At 39.0% G+C, this 21424-nt stretch overlaps 1 protein-coding gene across 1 annotated transcript in view; it reads right to left on the bottom strand.

Annotated features, from left to right (window-relative positions):
- Nucleotides 1–21424, bottom strand: part of LOC124544930 (phenoloxidase 2-like) — a 105079-nt gene that overhangs the window by 66945 nt on the left and 16710 nt on the right. Inside the window, exons 2-4 of the mRNA XM_047123676.1 lie at nucleotides 18807–19019; nucleotides 13897–14092; nucleotides 11142–11365 (exon numbers count right to left, since the gene is read on the bottom strand). Coding sequence (XP_046979632.1) covers nucleotides 11142–11365; nucleotides 13897–14092; nucleotides 18807–19019 — 633 coding nt within the window. The remainder of the gene's footprint in view (nucleotides 1–11141; nucleotides 11366–13896; nucleotides 14093–18806; nucleotides 19020–21424) is intronic.

The following is a 21424-nucleotide window of genomic DNA, read 5'->3' as shown; positions in this document are numbered from 1 at the left end:
ATGACTGCTGCTGCCATCTTCTTCAGGTGTTTTTGAATTTTGCTGTTCTCAAAACTTGCATGGTATAACATCTATTTATATATTTATCCATCTGTAGACAATCAGGATTTTATGGATGTTTACTACATAAGTATATACAATAGGTACACAAATTTATAATTGTCAATATCAGAATTCATGAATATTGTAACATAAAGATACATCGTTAATCCACTTAACACAGTTGATAATTTTTTACAGATTACTATATATTTACATCATTCCAAATAATCCTTAACAGTACAAAAACACTTTTCCAAGAGATATTTTTTTAGTGATTTCCTAAAGTTCTCTATTTCGATTATGTCTTTGATCCCTTACGGAAGATTGTTGTACAATTTAATTCCATTATATAACATGTGATTTTGAGATTTTTATTTGAATATAATAGAAGGAAACATTCCACGTGGGAAAAAATATATCTAAAAACAAAGATGATGTGACTTACCAAACGAAAGCGCTGGCACGTTGAGAGACACACAAACAAACACAAACATACACACAAAATTCTAGCTTTCGCAACCAACGGTTGCCTCGTCAGGAAAGAGGGAAGGAGAGGGAAAGACGAAAGGATTTGGGTTTTAAGGGAGAGGGTAAGGAGTCATTCCAATCCCGGGAGCGGAAAGACTTACCTTAGGGGGAAAAAAGGACGGGTATACACTCGCACACACACACATATCCATCCACACATATACAGACACAAGCAGACATATACAGAGGCAAAGAGTTTGGGCAGAGATGTCAGTCGAGGCGGAAGTGCAGAGGCAAAGATGTTGTTGAATGACAGGTGAGGTGTGAGTGGCGGCAACTTGAAATTAGCGGAGATAGAGGCCTGGTGGATAACGGGAAGAGAGGATATATTGAAGAGCAAGTTCCCATCTCCAGAGTTCGGATAGGTTGGTGTTAGTGGGAAGTATCCAGATAACCCAGACGGTGTAACACTGTGCCAAGATGTGCTGGCCGTGCACCAAGGCATGTTTAGCCACAGGGTGATCCTCATTTCCAACAAACACTGTCTGCCTGTGTCCATTCATGCGAATGGACAGTTTGTTGCTGGTCATTCCCACATAGAATGCGTCACAGTGCAGGCAGGTCAGTTGGTAGATGACGTGGGTGCTTTCACAAAGGTACAAGTCATCAGAAATACTACAATGCTTTCAACAGGACAAATTATCAGAAATACTGATGACAGCAGTTAAGCAGTTACATCAGATCATAGCATACTTCTGTTTTGTCTTCTGAGAGCCTCATAAAGCCAATATTAAAACAAAATATCCTTTATATTATCAAGATCTGACACGGCAACCTTTAATTTCCATTATAACCAGGGGATGATTTCCATACGGAAAGCTTCAGTTATAGTATGATTGTGTTAAATTTCATGTTATTAATAAGGGAAGCTACCTTTTAAAATATTGGCAACTGTTCTGTTGCATAAGACTTTCCAATGGAAAATTCAGAATATAAAGTATTGGAATAAAATTTAAACACCTCTAAATATGTGACATAGAAACATCATTTATGCATGGAGGGTTGGTGCAGCACATATCCTAAGACTATAATATCAATGAGTCACTGTTGGAATTGACTGGCTCATACAAATAGCTGGGTGTAACACTATGTAGGGATATGAAACGGAAGGATCGCGTAGGCTCAGTTGTGGGTAAAGCAGGTGGTAGATTTCAGTTTACTGGTAGAATACTGGGAAAGTGCAATCTCTCTACAAGGAGACTGCTTACAAATCACTCGTGTGACTAGTTCCAGAATACTGCTCAAGTGTGTGAGACCCATATCAAGTAGGACTAACAGGGAATATTGAAAATATATGGAGAAGGGCAGCACAAATGGTCATAGGTTTGTCTGATCCTTGGCAGAGTGTCACAGAGATACTGAAGGAACTGAACTGCAAGATTCTTGAAGACAGACGTAAACTATCCTGAGAAAGTCTATTAACAAAGTTTCAGGAACCAGCTTTAAATGATGACTCTAGGAATATACGAGTACTGCAACCCTCCATATATTGCTCCCGTAGGCATCATGAGGACACGATCAGAATAATTATTGCACACACAGAGGCATTCAAACAATCATTCTTCTCATGCTCCGTATGTGAATGGAACAGGAGGAAAACCTAATAACTGGTAAAATGGGACATACCCTCTGCCATGCATCTCACAATGGTATGTAGATGTATATGTAGAAATACAATGGCCGAAAGAGCCATGTTGTGGAGAAATTATATCCTGAGTATGAAATGCTGAGTCCATAACAACTGTATTTGGCTTCTGTATTGGTCTAATATTTCAATAACAATATTGATTTGTTAAACTTAGTAAAGATAGCAGAATGGCATAAATGACCACACTATATGCAGTTTTCTCAGTTTCATACAAGTTCTGTTATGGGCTTGCAGGGGTCTAAATCTACATGTATACTGCACAAAACAACTTTGAAGGGCACAGCAGAGAGTACATCCCACCATATCTTAGGGTTCTTTAGGAGATCTTTTTGTACACAAAATGCCCAACATGTTGAATATAAAGTCTCAGATGGCTGTGGATGTTGCCAGAGGCGGGCCAAGAGATGTGCACAAGCTTGTTGTCCTATTTGCAGATGGCAGCATGAACTGATGCATGGGTGAATTGCCATCTGCCATTGTAAACTGCGCAAAAGCTGTAACACATATTAGGACCAATGTTGTACACAGAATGTCATCTTGGAGCCTCAGGATGCGTCTGGTGGAAGACAAGCTGTGAAATATGACGCTGCTCACTGGGCTCCCTCTCAGGTGTAACCTCCAAGTGTCCAAGTCCTGAGGTGTAGTGAGAGTTTGTACTCAAAGGCTGAATGGCACCAATTAATTATTGTTGTTGTTGTTGTGGTCTTCAGTCCTGAGACTGGTTTGATGCAGCTCTCCATGCTACTCTATCCTGTGCAAGCTTCTTCATCTCCCAGTACCTACTGCAACCTACATCCTTCTGAATCTGCTTAGTGTATTGATCTCTTGGTCTCCCTCTACAATTTTTACCCTCCACGCTGCCCTCCAATGCTAAATTTGTGATCCCTTGATGCCTCAGAACATGTCCTACCAACCGATCCCTTCTTCTAGTCAAGTTGTGCCACAAACTTCTCTTCTCCCCAATCCTATTCAATACCTCCTCATTAGTTACGTGATCTACCCACCTTATCTTCAGCATTCTTCTGTAGCACCACATTTCGAAAGCTTCTATTCTCTTCTTGTCCAAACTAGTTATCATCCATGTTTCACTTCCATACATGGCTACACTCCATACAAATACTTTCAGAAACAACTTCCTGACACTTAAATCTATACTCGACGTTAACAAATTTCTCTTCTTCAGAAACGATTTCCTTGCCATTGCCAGTCTACATTTTATATCCTCTCTACTTCGACCATCATCAGTTATTTTACTCCCTAAATAGCAAAACTCCTTTACTACTTTAAGTGTCTCATTTCCTAATCTAATTCCCTCAGCATCACCCGATTTAATTTGACTACATTCCATTATCCTCGTTTTGCTTTTGTTGATGTTCACCTTATATCTTCCTTTCAAGACACTGTCCATTCCGTTCAACTGCTCTTCCAGGTCCTTTGCTGTCTCTGACAGAATTACAATGTCATCGGCGAACCTCAAAGTTTTTACTTCTTCTCCATGAATTTTAATACCTACTCCGAATTTTTCTTTTGTTTCCTTTACTGCTTGCTCAATATACAGATTGAATAACATCAGGGAGAGGCTACAACCCTGTCTCACTCCTTTCCCAACCACTGCTTCCCTTTCATGTCCCTCGACTCTTATAACTGCCATCTGGTTTCTGTACAAATTGTAAATAGCCTTTCGCTCCCTGTATTTTACCCCTGCCACCTTCAGAATTTGAAAGAGAGTATTCCAGTTAACAGTGTCAAAAGCTTTCTCTAAGTCTACAAATGCTAGAAACGTAGGTTTGCCTTTTCTTAATCTTTCTTCTAAGATAAGTCGTAAGGTTAGTATTGCTTCACGTGTTCCAACGTTTCTACGGAATCCAAACTGATCTTCCCCGAGGTCCGCTTCTACCAGTTTTTCCATTTGTCTGTAAAGAATTCGCGTTAGTACTTTGCAGCTGTGACTTATTAAACTGATAGTTCGGTAATTTTCACATCTGTCAACACCTGCTTTCTTTGGGATTGGAATTATTATATTCTTCTTGAAGTCTGAGGGTATTTCACCTGTCTCATACATCTTGCTCACCAGATGGTAGAGTTTTGTCATGACTGGCTCTCCCAAGGCCATCAGTAGATCTAATGGAATGTTGTCTACTCCCGGGGCCTTGTTTCGACTCAGGTCTTTCAGTGCTCTGTCAAACTCTTCACGCAGTATCTTATCTCCCATTTCGTCTTCATCTACATCCTCTTCCATTTCCATAATATTGTCCTCAAGCACATCGCCCTTGTATAAACCCTCTATATACTCCTTCCACCTTTCTGCCTTCCCTTCTTTGCTTAGAATTGGGTTGCCATCTGAGTTCTTGATAGTCATACAAGTGGTTCTCTTCTCTCCAAAGGTTTCTCTAATTTTCCTGTAGGCAGTATCTATCTTACCCCTAGTGAGACAAGCCTCTACATCCTTACATTTGTCCTCTAGCCACCCCTGCTTAGCCATTTTGCACTTCCTATCGATCTCATTTTTGAGACGTTTGTATTCCTTTTTGCCTGCTTCATTTACTGCATTTTTATATTTTCTCCTTTCATCAGTTAAATTCAATATTTCTTCTGTTACCCAAGGATTTCTATTAGCCCTCGTCTTTTTACCTACTTGATCGTCTGCTGCCTTCACTACTTCATCCCTCAGAGCTACCCATTCTTCTTCTACTGTATTTCTTTCGCCCATTCCTGTCAATTGTTCCCTTATGCTCTCCCTGAAACTCTCTACAACCTCTGGTTCTTTCAGTTTATCCAGGTCCCATCTCCTTAAATTCCCACCTTTTTGCAGTTTCTTCAGTTTCAATCTGCAGTTCATAACCAATAGATTGTGGTCAGAATCCACATCTGCCCCTGGAAATGTCTTACAATTTAAAACCTGGTTCCTAAATCTCTGTCTTACCATTATATAATCTATCTGATACCTCTTAGTATCTCCAGGATTCTTCCAGGTATACAACCTTCCTTCTCTCCCTTTTCCTACTGACGAATTCCAGTCACCCATGACTATTAAATTTTCGTCTCCCTTCACTACCTGAATAATTTCTTTTATCTCGTCATACATTTCATCTATTTCTTCATCATCTGCAGAGCTAGTTGGCATATAAACTTGTACTACTGTAGTAGGCATGGGCTTTGTGTCTATCTTGGCCACAATAATGCGTTCACTATGCTGTTTGTAGTAGCTAACGCGCACTCCTATTTTCTTATTCATTATTAAACCTACTCCTGCATTACCCCTATTTGATTTTGTATTTATAACCCTGTAATCACCTGACCAAAAGTCTTGTTCCTCCTGCCGCCGAACTTCACCAATTCCCACTATATCTAACTTTAACCTATCCATTTCCCTTTTTAAATTTTCTAACCTACCTGCCCGATTAAGGGATCTGACATGCCACGCTCCGATCCGTAGAACACCAGTTTTCTTTCTCCTGAGAACGACGTCCTCTTGAGTAGTCCCCGCCCGGAGATCCGAATGGGGGACTATTTTACCTCCGGAATATTTTACCCAACAGGATGCCATTATCATTTAATCATACAGTAAAGCTGCATTTCCTCGGGAAAAATTACGGCTGTAGTTTCCCCTTGCTTTCAGCCGTTCGCAGTACCAGCACAGCAAGGCTGTTTTGGTTAATGTTACAAGGCCAGATCAGTCAATAATACAGACTGTTGCCCCTGCAACTACTGAAAAGGCTGCTGCCCCTCTTCAGGAACCACATGTTTGTCTGGCCTCTCAACAGATACCCCTCTGTTGTGGTTGCACCTACGGTACGGCCATCTGTATCGCTGAGGCACGCAAGCCTCCCCACCAACAGCAAGGTCCATGGTTCAAGGGGGGGAAAATTATTAGTGATGAAAAAAGATTTTGTCTTGGTATCAGTGATAGCAGTTTGTGAACATGGCATTGATAAGGAGAGCAAAAACTATTAGAGTGTAGCAGACAGAAACAGGCAGAAATAGGTACAGGTCTTGTGGCAGGGGTGCCGGTGCCACTGTCTACAAGTAAATACTAAATCTGGTGTCGACCAAACAATGAAAAGTGCAGAATGTGTGTAGAATGTCAGTGAGTTCACCCTGCTCCTAACTCTACGATTCTGGTAGATGCTCTCTTCCACAGCTTGTGTAATCCACATCTTAGCTGTGTGGTTGATATGTCTGATGCTATGCAGCAGTGGGTCCGGGTTCAATTCCCAGTCGGGTCAGAGATTTTCTCTGCTTGGGGACTGGGTATTGTGTGTTCCTCACCATCATTTTGTCATCACCAACACACAAGTTGCCCAATGTGGCATCAACTAAAAGGACTTGCAACTCACTGGCCGAACTTCCCCAAGGTAGGGATTCCCAGTTATCAATGTCATACGATTAATTAATTTTTTTTCCACTGCTTGCCTACACATATTGTGGATTATGCAACATTTGCCCCAAGCTTTGTGTTCATTAATTAATTGTGTTCTGTAGATCCCATCACAAAGGAGAACCTTCATGGATGTGGAAGGAGTCTAGATATAGATTAACAAAAGACTGGCAAATCAGAGAAACTTAATCCATATAGTGCATTAACAATAAACTATTACTATAGTGCTAAATACTATCCATGCTATTCCATCTGCTGGCTATTTAATATCAGCAACTTAATATTTCCTTGACTCACAGTGGTATTCTCCAAAGAAAATAGTTACCTTCACCTGTAAATAATGATCACTGTTTACAGTACATCAATAAACTTTCTGTAAAGATTGCTACTTCCAATGTAGCTCAAAATACTGTTTTGCCTGCTCCCTGGCAAGTCAGATGTTTGTAGAAGGAGTGGCTAACGAAGTACATTTTTAATTTTTCAAAATAACAACATCCACCCCCCCCCCCCCCCCCCCCCCACCACCACCCCCCGACCATTATTAACGTTTTTTTATTTACAATCCCAATTTCAGCTGTTGTATGGAGGACATAGTAACAGGTATCGCTGGCACAGAGAAGCAACTGAGCCAGATGGAACCCATATTTAGTTTTACAAAGAGTACCCAATAGCATTAGCCCCTTACTTAGCTTACAATCACGAATCTCTCACCAAGTGCAAAGTCTTAAGCAATAAGAAAAAAGTGCAGGTGACTCCCATATATAAGAAGGGTAAAATAACAGACTTGCAAAATTATAGACAAATATCCTTAACATTGGTTTGCTGCAGAATTCTTGTACATATTCTGAGTTCCTTCAAATAGAAAAGCTTCTGTACACAGATTTAGAAAGCATCAATTGTGACACAGCAAGATTGTTATATCCCATCTGCTATATTTGTGATCCCTGATATTAACTTTTTTCCTTATTCTAATTTTCTCTTCATCTCCAAATGCATAATTAAGCTTTTCCCTACTTAAATTTATTGTTTGGACATATGTTAAGGCTAGGCTAATTCCAGGAATACCATCAGTATGGCTATAAAGTATGTTAGTTAAAAGTTACAGTTAATTAAAGTTAGCACTGTTTGATATGTGAAAAACTTTGTTAATCAGCATAATTTCATATAATGATCCATGCCAACAGAAAGCTAAGCATTGCCACCTTCCTGCAAAGTACTTTAAATTACTGGAAACTAACTGACTGAAGGAATAATCAGCATTCCAATTCATAAGCAGCCCCAATTTACATGAAAGATTTTGTCATAGCCACTGTTACATACAACACTTTGACTACATGTTTTTGATACTTTAATTTTTCTGTACAAAATTACATACATCAGTTAATTAATTGCCTAATTAATAATTCCATGTAATTTACCCTAATTTGTAATATGGTGCTCATACATGTAAACAAGGAGATTCACAATGTGTAAGGAGAAGAGCACCCATGTATTTCTCTAATTTTCTGATTAGCAACATTTCCTATCCATCCAAACGATTCCATATTCCCAGATTTTCAGTGTTACTCCTAAATATTTAATCAATGTGATTATCTCAAGCAGCACACTATTAATGCAGTATTTGAGCAGTACAGGGTTGTTTCTCCTATTCGTCTGCATTAATGTACATTTTCCCACATTTAGAACAAGCTGCCGTTCATCACACCAACTAGCAATTCCGTCTAAGACGTCTGGTATCCTCCTACAGTCACTCAATGATGACATCTTCCCACACACGATGGCATCATCAGTAAAAAGTCACAGACTGCTGCTCATCCTGTCCCTCGGATTGTTTATATATATGGAGAATGAAAGTGGTTCTATCACATGACCGTGGCATGTTTTTGATGATACTGTAGTCTCTGATGAACACTTGCCATCGAGGATAATGTTATCCTCGACGACAAGTGTTTCTCAGAGACAATAGTATCTTCAGGAACACCCCACTTTTATTCTCCATATACATAAATGATATGACAGACAGGGTGAGTAGCTGTCTGTGACTTTTTGCGTGTGACACTGTGGTGTACGGTAAGATGTCAATGTTGAGTGACTGTGGGAGAATACAGATGTCTTAGACAGAACTGCTAGTTTGCCTGATGAATGGCAGCTTGTTCTACATGTGAAAAAATGTACGTTAATGCAGATGAATAGGAAAAACAATCCTGTAATGTTCAAATACAGCATTAATAGTGTGCTCCTTGGCACAATCACGTCAATAAAATATCTAGGTGTAGCGTTCAAAAATGATATGAAAAATAATGGGCAAATAAAGATGGCAGTCGGGATGCGAACAGTCAACTTCCGTTTATTTGGAGAATTTTGGGAAGTGCAGCTCATCTATTAAGAAAACATGACCCATTCTTGAGTACTGCTTGAATGTCTGGGAACCCTACCACATCAGATTAAAGGAAGACATTGAAGGAATTCAGATGCTGCTGGATTTGTTACCAGTAGGTTCAATAAACATGCAAGTATTATGAAGATGCTTCATGAATTCAAATGGGAATTCCTAGGTGAAAGATAATGTTCGTTTCACCAAATACCATTGAGAAAATTTAGAGGCCCAGCATTTGAGATTGATTGCAGAAATTCTATTGCCACCAATACATTTCACAATAGGACTACAAAATAAGATAAGAGAAATTAGGAATCATGTGGAGGCATGAAGACAGTCATTTTTCCCTTGCTCCATTTGTGAGAGGAGCAGGGAAGAAAAAGACTAGTAGTGGTACAAGGTACTATCATCTATGCACCATTTGGTGGCTTGCAAAACATCATGTACGTATATGTTGATGTATATTCTCAAGCAGCAGCTCACTATGCAGAGCATCCGTGTGTAATCAGTCTTAAGAGAACATTGTCCTCACGTCAAATGTCACATCTGGTGCACGTTTATTCTGCAGTACTGATAAGAATTCTAAATGAATTATTATTTAAGATCCTATGTTCTTTTATACAGATTGTGATTTATGGCATGAAATGCATAAATGTGGTTGACATGAGGACAATGTTCCCTTAACAGGAGTGAATATGTATTGTATGGATGCACGGTGTCTGTTCTTTCAGACATGTCCGAAAGAACAGGCACCACACATTCATACAAGTGATTCACCTCAAAGGGTAATGAATCCACTACTTTCAGTGTGACTGTACAACTGCGTCCAACCTCCTGCAAGAATCTCAATGTAGCGAACATGGAGGACATAGACAATCACTGCAGATAGTTGGCAATAGGTGAGAATGTGGGTTGGCTGAGAGGTTTGCCAAAATAGTCCATGCAATCCTGATAAACTCTGAGTCTGGATAGTGCAGTGATTAATGCAACTGGCTAATAAGCAGTCCGGCACATATTTTCACTCATCACCGTTGATTCTGCATAAAGTCCTGATGCAATTGACATCAATAGTTCCTTCACTTTCCTTTCCTTTCTCCCCCTCCACCTTCAAATTACATAATATGTATCACAGCTGTGGATTCCACACTGTGTTTTCCTCTTTCGGTCATGTCCAAAAGAACAGACACCATGTATTAATACAGTTGATTCGTCTTGATGGGCAATGAATCCACCAACTTCAGTGCGGATACACAATGGCTGCCCTCCAGTGGAAATTTCAAAGCAGCAAGCACGGAGGATACGGATGGGGACTGCGGATAGTTGATGCTAGGTGAGACTGTAGGTCACCCGAGAGGCGTGCCGAGATAGTTCACACAATTGCGATAAACACTGTGTCCCAATTGTACAGTGGTTAATGCAATTGCCAGATAAGCAGGAGATCCATGGTTACAATACTGGTCCGCCTGTCACCGCTGACTTGGCTTAAAATCTTGACGCAAGTGAAATTAATAGGTCCTTCTCTTCTTTTCCTTTCTTCTCCCTCCACCTTCAATTTACAGAATATGTACTGATGCTCTTCACAGTGATTTATTAACTGAGAAATTGTGATCGTAAATAAATCACTTTATTAAGAGTCCAGTTAGAAAATGTTGTCACTTCTAAAATGCTGCAGGACTGTGGAAGACAGTAAACAGAAATATATATATTTCTTTTTTTTTCTTCAAATTTCTTGCTTTATGTTAGATGGGAGCTTTGCACCAGAGTTCATAACTACACAATGAGCCACAGATAAGGAGGCAAAGTCTACATGAAAATCATTTACCCTGGGCAGTATGATCAGTGACCTGATCCCAATTTAATATGTGGATAAAACATTCAAGACAATTTTGACAACCGGAGGATTCAACATACAACACTGTCTCCCAAAGCGATGTCTGGTACCTCTACCCTCATGATAGCAGGAATGAATTGTATCTAGAGGAGACTATAAAAGATGCTAAAACTGTTGTCCAACACAATCTGCTCACAGACGCATGATCCTGTGTATATGGCCATATAGTGTACAGTGTGTATAATACACACACAATATTCATGCCTTGTACAAACACTACTATGTAATATTAATCTTCCATTAAAGTATACTGTGCTACAAAATGTGCATGGCTTACCCTGTTCCCTTCACCAACAACATTTGCTTCCTGACGAGCTTGTCCAAAGATAGAGCTGTCCATAAACTTATCTGGAAACACTTCAGTTAGAGGAGGCAGCGGTATTTTTCGTGTGTCTGGTCGATGAATGATGGCAATTGACAGCGCGTAAGCAAACATGTATGGGTTTATGCGGTCACGGCAGTAGATTGATAAGGACAAAAAATCTTCATATGTGCGCATTCCTGAAAAAAGGTAAAATAGTTTGTGAGATGGATGCTATAATTTTAATGTAAACATATTCAGCTTAAAATGGTGTCTCATTTCTGCAATTGATTCTCGTGTTCAGAGTTACAAGAACTTTTACTTCTAAATTACTGGTACCCTCCATATCCTCAGTATTCCCCTCCATAACATGAGAACTTCCATTTCTCTTCAGTGCTGCAGAAAATGCCTTCAGTCTTATACTTGTATGTAAACAAAACAGTAACAGTTTGGGAAATGTTATTCTGTACCAGCATCTACGAATGGGATCATTTGCCCTCCCCCATTTTCTACCAAAACAAATAAATAAAAAGAAAAGTCACAACAATACAGCCCTTGCTGGAACATTGTAGCTGTGTGTGTGTGTGTGTGTGTGTGTGAGAGAGAGAGAGAGAGAGAGAGAGAGAGAGAGAGAGAGAGAGAGAGAGAGAGAGAGAGAGAGTGTGTGTGTGTGTGTGTGTGTGTGTGTGTGTGTGTGTGTGTGAGCGCACGCACAACTCTGAGAAGGCCATAAATTTGTAAGCTGCGATACTACATTAAAATTCGTTTTTATGTACCTCTCGCTGTGTGGGGTAGCCGTGTGGTCTGAGACACCTTGCCACAGTTCGCATGGCTCCCCCTGTCAGAAGTCCGAGCCCTCCCTCAGACATAGGTGTGTGTGTTATCCTTAGCGTAAGTTAGTTTAAGTTAGATTAAGCAGTGTGTAACCTAGGGACCAATAACCTCAGAAGTTTGGACCCATAGGAACTCACCACAAATTTCCAAAATATGTACCTCTCTACCACTCAACTGGATTTCTGAGTATTTATCGTTCACTAATCCACTGTTGACTTCACAATTTGATTGACAATCTATGAGTTCAGCTGGCAGGTATTTTAGAAGGAATGTTCTTATTAACATCCATGCTGTTTAAAGTTATTTTGTTTCATGTCCCATGGATCATTTTGCATGATAAATTGTAATGATGTGGAACAATTCATTTCACATTCACATCACAAATTAATTCCATAAATATGGGTACATGCTGAACATATAACAGTTTAAAAAAATACAGATAATACAGATGTGGGTTGTTAGTAATTCCTACACACCACCTTTTGCAAATTACAAAAACAGAAATTCTTCTACAGAATAGAATTAGCTCCCAAGGATAAACTTTTTCAGTTTGTTTTCAAATTTTACTTTGCTGTCTGCCAGATATTTTATATTATTTGGTTAAGTGACCAAAAGTTGTAGTTGCAGCACTGTGTATGTCTTTTTGTGCTACAGAAAAATTTAATGTGGAGCAATAGATGTCATTTTTCCTTGTGATATTGTAATTATGTTCATCATTGTTCCTTTTCAGCTGTAGTGAATTATTTAGAATGAACTTCATGAGGGAATAAATATACTGTGCAGCGGCAGTCAGAACGGCCAAGTACTTAAACAAATGTCTACTAGATGATCGTGAGCGAGCGCCACATATTATTCTTACAGCACGTTTTTGAGCAATAAAGACTTTTGTTTCTTAAAGGTGAGTTACCTGAGAACATTATACCATATGACATTATTGAATGAAAATATGCAAAATATGTCAACTTACTGATTTGTCTCTTCTCAAAATTTTCAAAGATTCTAAGTGCAAATGTGGCTGAACTACATTGTTTTGGGAGTTCCAAAATGTGCTTTTTCCAGTTTAAATTCTCATCAGTATGGACACCTAAGGATTTTGAAGTTTCCAACCAGTTTATTATGTCCTCACCATGTGTTACACTTATCACTGGCGTAGTACCCCTAGACACGCAGAACTGAATAAATTGTTGCCTTTTTAAAATTTAGTGTGAGACCATTTTCAGAAAACCAGTAAATGATACTTCTAAGAACAATGTTTACTGTTTCTTCTGTTTCTGTATGTATGCTGGGGCTGGTCACAGTACTAGTGTCATCTGCAAAAAGAACTAATTCTGTTTGTTGTGTATTAGGCAGAAGGTTGTTTAAATACATGAGAAGCAATAGTGGACCTAAACTGAGCCATGGAGAACCCCATATGTGATTCCTTCACACTCAGAATTATATCCACAGATTATATAGGTTGATCGTCAGTTCCCATGGTCTGGATGTGCTGTTTCTTTATAATGTTCTATTTCTCAGACCCTCATTTGCTTTAGTGTTCTGAGAATTGTTGCATTAATTACATTGATGAAACAGATAATTTCTTGAGCTTCTAAGTAGTGACAAGCAAATTAAACTGGTAAAACAGATAATTTTCTGATCTACAGAAAATAAACTACAAGCCAAACTGTGAAAAATTCATGGCATCTTACATTTCGTTTGAGAAATAGTTACAAACAAGCAGTTACACGTCATAAAAAGCTACATTTCTTATTTTAAAAAGCTTAAAATGTCCTGTGTAAGAGCTGTATGCTTATGTGTACTGGTTCAAAAAATTATTTATCAGTCTCATTAAAATAAGAAAATACATTAAGAATATATTTGTATAATGACCATTAAACTTCTCTGCTACACTACTCACCCATAAATGTTTCTACAAGTCTTTCTGCCATTCTTCGATGATGTGGTATAAATGGAGAGAAGTTCTCTTTACGGCCAAGGCTCATGGGAAATGACAGATCAGGCAGTGTGATGGACCGCACATCTATTTCTATTTTATTTGAAGGTCCACCCCATCTGTCTGCTAAATCTGAAGCTATTGGCTGATAGCGTGATGGCTGAAAATAAAATGATAAAATAGATAACAGTGACGTGACATTTAAAACTGGGAAACATCCTAGATTTTCTGAGCCTTTTCTCCTAATTCATGCAAGCTGTGTGGTATTGAGAGTTCTCTAACAGAATAAGAAAATATGAGGAAATTGCTACTACATTCCTAACAATGAAAGAACATGAGCCCATTATGACTATTTCTTGCTTTTTATCTATGAGGTGTGTTTAGGAAGTATTGAAACTCTGGTTGGCAGAAATATATTAGTTGATTTGGAGATACAGAACCCTAACCCTCTTCAAAGTAGTCTCCTTGGCAATACACCCAATTCCATTGCTCATGCCACTGTTGAAAACACTTCTGGAGAGTGTCTTTTGGAAGAGTTATCAATGGGGTCATTGTATTCTGCATGATGTTTTCTCTTGATTCAAATAATGTTCATTTCATGGACATTTTCAATTTGGAAAACAACCCAAAATGACATGGAGCCATGTTGGTAGATAGCCTGACTAATGATAGGAATGTTGTCGTTGGTGAGGAATGTCTGAATCAGGTGTGAAGAAAGTGCAGGTGCATTATTGCGACAGCTGCCAAGTTTTTACTGCCCGCAGATCTGGTCATTTGTGGCACACAGCATGAAGAATTTCACACAGTATCTCCTGGTAGTATTCCAGTATTCCTTTGGGATTGTTTGATCTTAGGGCGCATATTCATGATGCACTATCCAATGTGAGCCAAAGAAAATAGTCAACATGACCTTGACATTGTTGTGGACCAGCCATGCTTTTTTTTTTTTTTTTTTTTTTTTTCCTTGGGGTGTCACAAGTTTCTAATGAGATGACTGCATCTTGGTTTCTGGGTTGTACACTTAAAACCACATTTCACCACCTATGATCACAGTGTTGCAGAAAGACCTGCGATCACAATATTCCAGAAAATTGGATTTACTGTTTGCTTTGTCCAGCATGTCCTGTGCAATATGCAGATGGGATAGCTTATGCTCCTTTTTCAGCAGTTTAGGCATAAGTGATATTCTCCTCATGCACAATCTGTTGGTCAAAATTGAATGTACCATTCTTTGGCATGTTAAGTGTCTACCTGAACGTGGTTCACTGTCCACTGATGTGCTTGTCATCTTTGAAGAGGTTATACCACTCCTTTATCTATACCTTGTTCACTGTATCGTTCCCAGAAGTCTGTCAAGTCTTGTGAATGCTTTTCACTTGGGTACTGCCAAGCTTTTGGCAAAATTTTGTGCAATATCACTGCTAAATATATCCCATCATTTTACAACTTACTGCAAACCAATTCTCTCATAGACTCTGTTGCTAGCAGCTGATGCTTTCTGTTGGTGGGAAGAAATTCACAGCTGTGCGTAAATGCCTGCAACCACATCTCCACGGAAGGAAGTATCCTATACTTCACTGGTTTACACAACAAAGGTCTGGAACTTTTTCAACACAACTTGCATAGTTTCATCAGTGACCCCCTACCCTGATTACATACACTGACAACTTTTTAAACTTCCAATACATACAAGCAATGGAAAGTCCTGGTTGGAATCTCAACAGTTATGGAACAGACAGATTGCTATTCACTGTAAAGATGACACATCGAGTTGCAGACAGGCACAATGAAAAGACCGTTTCACAATGAGCTTTCAGCCAAAGCCTTCTCCAGAAAACAAAGGAAAACACACACACACATTCACTCAAGCAGCCACACCTCACACAGGCACACATGACCATGGCTGGAGATAGCAGTCATGTTCATGTGAGGTGTGGCTGCTCGAGTAAATGTACGTGTGTGCATTTTTTCCTTTATTTTCTAAAGAAGACTTTGGCCGATAGATTATCCTTTTCATAATTTTTTATATTCCAATACATACACGTTTTCTTCAACATGCACTGATAAGCCAAAACATTATGACCATGCCCACCATGATGTTATTTGACACATGGTGGCATTGCAGGCATGTGACGTGGTGACAAAAGTATGTAAGCAGAGCAGACATGGACAGGGGATCACCCTAGCGAAGGTATGGGCTGAAAATAGGGAAATCCATTGGGATAAGTGAGTCTGACAAAGGGCAGATTATTATTATGCAGAGTCTGTGAACAAGTATCTTGAAAACAGTGAAGATGGTCGAATTTTCACATGCTAGTGTTGTGAGCATCTACAGAAAGAGGTAGAAGGGCAGTGAAACTGCCACTAGATGCTACATGGTTGAATATCTATGATTCTTCACACAACATGGAGTCCAGAGGTTTGTCTGCTCAGTAAAATAGGATACATGGTGATCTGTGGCATCTCTGATGAAAGAGCATAATGCTCGTGCATGCACAAGTGTTTTGGAGCACACCGCTAATCGTACAGTGTTGAACGTGGAGCTCCACAGTAGATCACCCTATGTGTTCACATCTTGACCCAACGACATCATCAGTTATGACTGCAGTGGGGATAGGACCAACAGGATTCCACCATCAAACAATGGAAACATGTCAGTTCTTCATGTGAATCACATTTTTTTTACACTACAGCAATGGTCATCTCCACAAATGCCGTCACTGAGGTAAACAGTAGTTCAAAATGTGCAGCATGCCACGGACACAGGCTGATGGGAGCAGCATTATGCTATGGGTGACATTCTCCTGCTCTTGCACAGGACCTGTGGTAGTTACTGAAGACACGCTGACAGCTGTGAACAACATACATCCCTTCACGCTTGACATCTTCCCCAACGGTGGAGTCATTTTTCAGCAACATAACTGTCCAGGTTTTGGACATGTGACGGTGTTACACTGGTTTGTGGAGCATTATAGTGAACTCACATTGATGTCTTGGCAACCAAATTCACCAGACGTAAATCCTATGGAACCCATCTGGGTTGCTATTGGGCATCATCACCGCATATGCAAATTAGTGGCCTGTTATTTACGCAAATTACATGACTTGTGCACAGAAATCTAATGCCACATACGTCCACAAACCTACCAACAAACTGTTGGATCTCTGATATGCAGAATCATTAATGTATTTTGTTCCAAAGATGAACAAACAAGCTATTAAGCAGGTGGTCACAATGTTTTGGCTCATGACTGTAAACTTGTAGCCAAATTAAAGAACTTTACATTATCAGTTTCGGTCTATACAACCATCTTTAGATGTATGGATGCATACATGACATAAATGTTCAATAGTAGATACAATTTCTATACAAAAAATGTAAAAGTACCCTGAGAAGATTTGTGGTAAAACACGAAATCTGAAATTCATATTTGTGTCAATGGCGCTGGTTACAAACCTGTGACAAAGATATACTAATGACACCAAATACGAATCTCACTGTTTGTGTTTTATCATGAAACTTTTTAGAGTAATTTTATAATTTTTGTAAAGTTTTACATCTACTATTGAATACATTTTTGTATATACTCATGAACCTGAAGATAGCCACATAGGCTGAAACTGGTAGTGAATAAAGTTGCTTAATTCAGCAGCTGAAAGTGTTAGTCACAATAACAAATTTCATGATAGTAAAGCAAATACTAATTTCAAAACCTTTGGGAAGCCTTTAAAGTCATATTTACAGCTATGCCACTTTTACACCATTGAAGAATAATTCTGTATATTAATCTTTATCTATGTTTAAAAGTATGAATCATATTATCTGTAATTTCAAATATGTATGCATAGAAATCCCTTTTACCTGCATGCATATAAACTGACTCATTCAATGTCTTATGCATAAGACGCTTTTGTAGCCAAGAGGACTGATAAAAATGAAAAATAATACATGTCATTTCTACAATACCTGTAACTGTTATTAAGAGACTGCACTGATTTATTTCATAGAGAAGTCTAAAGCAACAGTGTGTTCCACATTCATCTTGTTACTAGTAAGCAGTTTTCCATCCTTTTTCAGTATGAAACCAAAGTCATGATGATTTCTGAATGAACGAATACTAAAGAGAGGATACAATAAAATGGAAATGTGGAGCATGTATTGTGTGGATCAGTTGAACAAACATATTATTTCAGCCCATTATTTCTATGTTTCATTGCATTTCTATGTTTTGTTGCTGTTGTTATTTTCATTTCTTAATTATTTAAAATTATGAAAACTGCAATGTTTAAGATGTATTCTTTGAAAGTTCTACTTGACCTCGCTTGTATTGTTATGCGATAAAACTACACGAGGAAGAACTTTGTTGAATGTGGTAATACTGTGTGTGTGTTTTCTGGAATGTCTTTTTGTATGGTATATTTGTGAGTGGATGGGGTGTGGGTATTCAAAATTTTTGCAATGGCACTTGCTTAAAATGTACCGTAATTCATGTAGGCTACTACAAGCACAGTATGTGCCATTACTGGAAGCTATAAAACTAAAGAAGGACAAGTCTGAGAAGAAATTTGAATGCTACAGACCTTAAACAAAACCAGTACTAAACATTTGCAGAATTTCATGAATAACACTAATAATAATAATAGAAATAAAATAATAACTAATGGAGGGGCAATGTTGTCATCACTCTTAAAAATGACAGGCGTGTATTAACAGGGTATTAGTGTCTGCATACTGCAGTTTCCATAGAGAATGCAAGTGCCCATTAAAAAAAAAATCATTTAAACTGAGGATTGCCTTATACATGATACACATATAGATATAATTAGACACACTCTAAAGTATGGCTTCAGTCATTAATTCACAATAAACTCACCAGATACTCAGTTGGGAGATTGAACACAATTCTGTTTTCTATTCCTTTAGGAACAAACAATGGCTCTGCAATGCGGTCAAACATAAGAAGAATGTTTTGAGGATCACTGAATGATAAGGAACTTGATTGTGATTGCGAGAGGCTGAGCCGACCTCTAGCGGTGTTTAGTGATAATGTCTGCGACTGCGACTGTGCTTGTGACGCCTGCTGTGCCTGAAACAAACAAAAAGAAATAGGTTTTCTGTTATATGAGTGATACATTGTTTGGAAACATTATCAAGTGTGACTTTCAATCATCGTCAACATCATCTGGGTATCCTACCAGTGAGCAGGTCTTCTTTCCATGTGTTATCATTTCCATGTAAAGTCTGGAGGTTGTAGTCTCTTACGTCCTTTCCACTAGCTGATACCATGACTTTCCTTCATTAATTCAAATTATGAGCATGTTTTCAGGTTGACTCTGAACAGTGCCATTTGAATAGGAAGCTATATTAGTATATAATAAATTGAAGGAAAGGGAAACTAGGAGACAGCTTCAAATCTGATGAATTCCTTGAATGAACATAGGAGAGAAAAATGGCACAAAGAAACCAGGGACATTGACACCACACATGCCAGTATAAAAATTTGGACATTGATTTTCAAGCTCGGAGAAGATCCTTCCCACAATACAAAGAAGTCAACAGTCTCAAGTGACACAATCACCAGCACTTAGTGAGAGTTTCAAGGGTTCTGGCAGGTAAAGTAAATGCTCAGAAAGAAAAGAACAGCTTACTGAAATCAAGAAATCTCTACAATCTAATCCATAATTCTCTTCTCTACTTAAGGTCACTGAACTGGAGACAACCCTTAACCATACAAAATGCAGAAAAACTGCAGATTTGCTATACCATGAATTTTTGGTGCACAGTGGTCCTACAATGCGAACGTGAGTAGTTCACTTTTTAGGAAAATTCTGAACACAGGAACATTATCAGCAAAATTTACATTGCTGTCAGGCCACCAGGGGAAGAATGAACAGCTGCAGAGCACTTTTGCTCAGTTTCTCTACTTAACTGTGCTTACAAACTCTCAGAAACAACGATCTTAGACTGAATACAAGACCAAATTAATTCTGTGGTAGCGCCTGAACAAGCTGGATTTACACCTCATAGAAGATCTGGTGAGCAAGTGCTCTCCTTGACTGCTCACGTGGAAACTGGCTACCAGAAGAAACTCAAGACCAAGACAGTTTTCGTTGACCTGTCAGCAGTTTATGACATGGTGTGACATGAGGGTCTCATGTGATCCCACAGATTTTCCCGGTGCCTTATACGATTATGCTCTTCACGGGTATGCTGCTGGATATGATCATCTTTTATAAAATTCCCTGTCATTGTGGAAAGGCGTATATTGGACAGACTATTCGCACTGTTCATGACCGATGTGTGGAACATCAGCGTCACATACATTTGCTCCAGCCTGAAAAATCTGCCGTCACCAAACATTGTCTCAATTAAGGGCATAACATGTCATTTAAAGAGACGCAAATTGTTGCTCCGGCTTCTCGTTACTGGGATTGTGTACTCAAGGAATCCATCAAAATACGATTATTCGATGACATTATTAATAGAGACAGAGGTTTTCCTTTAAGCATGATATGGAACCCTATTTTATCTGATATAAAACAACAATGGTCTGGTTTTTGACCCGCTACATTTTAATTTGCGATTTATCACTTTTGCCAGTTTCTACTGCCGCTGGCACTGCAATTCTTCACTTTAGAGGGGGCAGCTCTTCCGCTTCTCGCGCAGGCCCAGTGGCTGGATCCGGGGTATAAAGGAACTGCGGTTTCTGATGTTCATTAAGTTCCAGCGTGATTGTGTCTTGACAATTGCACCTGAAGATGGCGGCCAGGTGGATCACCAAAATATCGGTACTGAAGACGATCATATCCGGCAGCATACCCATGAAGAGCATAATGAGGGTCTCATATTGAAATTTATGAAAACAATATCTTGTAAGACTCTAAGTAACATCTTTTGCAACATGTTGAGCAATTGGTGGTTTAAATTAGGCCAAGGTGAAAAGACAAGAAGATAAAAACAAGAAGATAGAATGTAATCAATGACAGCTTGCCTGAAAGCTCTGTTCTTGCTCTGGTGTCATTCAATCTCTACACAGCAGACCTACCAAACTCGACCTGCCAGAAATCCCAGTATGCAGGTAACCTTTCAATTTCATAGCAGAGTGAAGATCTTTTGGAATGTGAAGACCACCTAACAAACAGCCTCACTAAACTTTATGATTATTATCAGACATGGAGACTTAGATCTAATGTTTCTGAAACACAGGTATGTCTTTCCCACCTCTCTAATCATCTAGCAGCAGCAAAGATCAGCCCACACATAAGTCCTCTTGGCATAGTCAAGTACAACGATAAGCCAAAATAGCTGGGTGTCATGCTGATTCACCATAAACATCTTTCCTACACAGTTAAGAAAGTTCAGACACAAGACAACTGAAACTGAGGGCAGTACAGCAAAAGCTAAAATGCTTAACTCCATTTTCAAGTGTTCTTTACAAAGAAAAACCTGGGATAATTGCCCAAATTCAATCCTCGCACCACTGAAAAGATG

Source organism: Schistocerca americana, chromosome 8 (assembly GCF_021461395.2).
Source record: "Schistocerca americana isolate TAMUIC-IGC-003095 chromosome 8, iqSchAmer2.1, whole genome shotgun sequence".
In the NCBI taxonomy this organism is placed as follows: Eukaryota; Metazoa; Arthropoda; class Insecta; order Orthoptera; family Acrididae; genus Schistocerca; species Schistocerca americana.
Note: the sequence above shows the minus strand (reverse complement) of the source record. Positions and strands in the feature narration are given on the sequence as shown.